Here is a 3,514-nt window from a genome sequence, read left to right on the forward strand (position 1 = left end):
CAGTGAACTTCTCATTCTTCTTCATCTCTTCTTCATATTTCTTCAGAGCTTCTTTTGTCTGTTTGATTTCTGTCTGTTTCAGTTCAATCAAACCAATTCTCTCCTGCAGGTTCTGGATACAGGCCGTCAGTCTGACGTGTTTGTTCAAAACATCCACAGTTTTCTCCAGTTTTTGAGGTGCAGTTTTTTCCAGAAAGTCTTTAAACTGACTCATTCCTCTCACTGTTACTTTATCAGCATGTTCCAGCTCTTCTCTGTCGTCTGTTCGGTTTTCTTTCTGGCAGTTATTGAACAGGAAGTGAACAGGCTGATTCTTCTCATCTCTGGCACATTTAATTTTTGCATCTTCAAGAGCTTGAAGAACATCTTTTGGTTTTCTTCCATCTGAGTGAGTGACGAGAGCAACGATGTTCTTCTCCAAGTCTTTTCCAAACAGAGACATCACTGAATTGAAGATGTACCTCAGATGGTCTGTCACTCGATTCTCTGACGCCTTCATCACCAGACCCACTACATTCATTTCATGAACTCCTTCTTCTGAGCGGAACAAGTGCAATAATCTTTGACTGATGTCAGCCTTTTCAGTCCCTCTGGTGTCTCCATATCCAGGAGTATCAATGATGGTCAGAGAGAAGGGCAGAGTGTTTTCTTTAAAGTCAAAGATCTCGTACACGATCACATCTGATGTCTGACTATCACACTGACTTCTCTTCTCCTCCTCTACGATCTCAAACCAGATGTCGTCATCAAACTCTACTCCCATGGCGTAGTTGACCAGAGTGTTGATCAGAGTAGATTTCCCTGTTCCTGTTTCTCCAACTAGTAAGATGGTTTTATTTATCTTGTTCAGATTTTGTTCACCAACAGTATTTCTGGTCAGAGTAACAATCTCTTCTTTTTTTGTTCTCAGCTGGTATAGAGCAGGACATCCTGAACTGATCTGAGAACTTTTGGAGATGATGTCCTTGTATTTTGATGAGAAGTTACTGATCCTGTAGAAAAAGCAAAGAGTCAGTTTAACACCTCCAGCAGCTCATTACCTTTCTCTTTACTACATCACTGACATGTGAAATCTAAACTTTTCCATCCCTCAGAAAGATTATACACAAAACATGTCTGTATGTAGTAGTGTGTGTGAGTGTGTGTGTGTGTGTGTGTGTGTGTGTGTGTAGCATCTTTTGAATGGTGTCAGTCAACCATGGGTCAGGCAGGCAGGTTTGGTGGAGAGAGGACATCGAGTATCAGAGAGACTCTGCAGCATCTTTGACCTCTAGTGAGGAGAATGTGGTAATAGGTAGAGCTGAGGTAACCATGGAGATAAAGTGGATGTAAATCAAGTTGCAGAGGTTGCGACAGAATGAAACCAGAGGTGGATGTATGGATGGCAGATCATGAAGGCAAACAGTGAAGTGGATGAAAAAGTGGTCAGAGAGTTGCAGAGATGTGACTGTCAGACAGTCTGTGGGACAGTCTCAGCTGAGCATGATGTTGTGAGGGCTGCAGACATGTTTCAAGTCAAATGAGTGAATCAGGGACAGGAAGTCTGCAGAGCTTGGGTTGTCTGAGCGGATGAAAAGTGGTGGACAGCCATGTTTGGGAATAGAAGACAACAGTGTCTATCTTCACTGTGTAAACCACAGAGACTTTCACCGGAGCAGTCGCCATAACAGCAAGGTACTCGTAGGAGGAGCATTTGTTTGGAGGCAACAGTTGAGTAAATTTCCATCTGTTGGAAATGAGGAGACCTGCCCCGCCTCCTCAGCTGACAGAAGGGAGGTATGGGAGAATGTCTAGTTAGGAAAGGGCAGCTGGGGTAGCAGTGTTGGATAGCTGGTTAGCATGAGCAGGAATGAAATCAGCTTTGACTTGCAGATTTCTTTGTCATTTGGCATAGTGGAGCGGAGTGGAGGAACATAGCTGCAGTGTGGACAGAGTTTAAGTGCTCAGGGCAAACAGGACTATTTACCTTGTCTGTGGTCTTGCTGGGTGGCCTTGCACAGGACCAGGTAGACCTGCTGGTCTCTACCCAACTAGATCTTTACATGAGGAAGGCTACACACGAGGGCTGACGCTTCAGCAACAGTTTTGCATGAACAAAACAATGTGAGCTTGACTGCACATAATTGTTCACGGATCAAGATTGATTGGGTGTGCTCTCTGAATGAGCCACACAAAAAGGTTTGTATTTGGTGGCATGCGCTCCTTGACATTAGTTTGATTTAAGTAAGTTAAAAAAAGAATCGCTGCTTTTTCCCTGTAGCCTCCTGTTTAAGGAAGTTCTGGGTTTGCATTTGAGTTTGCACTTGCATCCAGTGAGTAGCAGTGTTACATTTCAGGTGTTAAACTACAGTAATTTATTGGCTAATTTCCGTTACCCTCAGTAAATAGGCCTTTATTTTGTGTCTTTTATCAGCCTTGTTGTGCAGGTTGACAATTCACCAGCTGGTTTATTTCATTTCTGCATTAGATGAGTCAAACTGGAAATATTTACACTGACAGTGAAAGCAGAGATGTTCAAGTTGATCATGGTCTGCAGTCATCCATAAGTTAATCTGTATCAAAACGATAGTATGAAATGAATTAATTACCAAAGAATATTATTAAAGTACTGCTTCTGTTGACCTCCACAATCTGGATGTGAAAGAGCTGTGGAGTACTACCTTCACAGGCATCACTTGTTAGCTAATGATTATAGATCAACAAACAACAAAATGCAGAGAGCACCCAGCAGATGTTATGGTTAGTCCACAGTCAGGCTCCTGTTGGCAAACCACAGACAGCAAGTGGCAGGATGTCAAAGGTAAACAGGAGGATAAAATAGTGGTGAATTAAAGTGAAAATGTGATGCTGATGCTGCTTCCTGTGACGCAAAGATTTTCTGTGAGATCCTTAGCAGCTCTCTGCTGTCTTTCCTGACTCTCTTTACTCCACATCACTATTATTAAAATTGCTAGCATTGTACGTTCTTGTTCTTTTCCTCTGTTCTCTCTCTCTCTATATCGCTCTCTCTCTCTCTCTCTCCAACCCAAACGGTGAAGGCAGATGGCTCCGCCCACCCTGAGTCCAGTTCTGCTTGAGGTTTCTGCCTCTTTAAAGGAAGTCTTTCCTCTCCACTGTCACCTAGTGCTGCTCTTGGTGGAAATTGTTGGGTCTCTGTAAATAATATTATAAATAGAAGGTCTAGACCTGCTCTGTTTGGAAAGAGCCTTGAGATAACGTACTGTATGTTGTGAATTGGTGACTTGACATGACTTGAAAATGGCTTCATGGAGCAGAGGCTTGTGGATTTTACTTTGGGTTCAAGGATCCACAGTTATAGTCATAACTTACAAGTGCTTGAAAAATCTCAGGGAAGAGCATAAATCATTATGGAAGTAATTAACTCAAACCATGTGAGTGGATTAGTGTGAAAAGTCGATCACCTGACAGTCACCAGGGTACGACGCAGCTTCTCTCCTGACGGCCCCAGCTTGTTGTGTCTCAGGTCCAGCTCTCTCAGACTGGAGGACTGGGA

General features: G+C 43.1%; 1 protein-coding gene across 1 annotated transcript; it reads right to left on the reverse strand.

Annotated features, from left to right (window-relative positions):
- Positions 1–4: 4 nt before the first annotated feature.
- LOC111649616 (uncharacterized) lies at positions 5–3,511 on the reverse strand (the record flags this gene model as incomplete). Its single annotated transcript, XM_023399353.2, has 2 exons — positions 5–992; positions 3,423–3,511. Coding segments are annotated over 2 exons (1,077 nt in total), but the record flags the coding sequence as incomplete, so codon positions are not given.
- Between the last annotated feature and the right edge of the window lie 3 nt (positions 3,512–3,514).

Source organism: Seriola lalandi, unplaced genomic scaffold (assembly GCF_002814215.2).
Source record: "Seriola lalandi dorsalis isolate HSWRI2012SDOR001 ecotype SW California unplaced genomic scaffold, Sedor1 jcf7180002051355, whole genome shotgun sequence".
NCBI classification, from domain to species: Eukaryota; Metazoa; Chordata; class Actinopteri; order Carangiformes; family Carangidae; genus Seriola; species Seriola lalandi.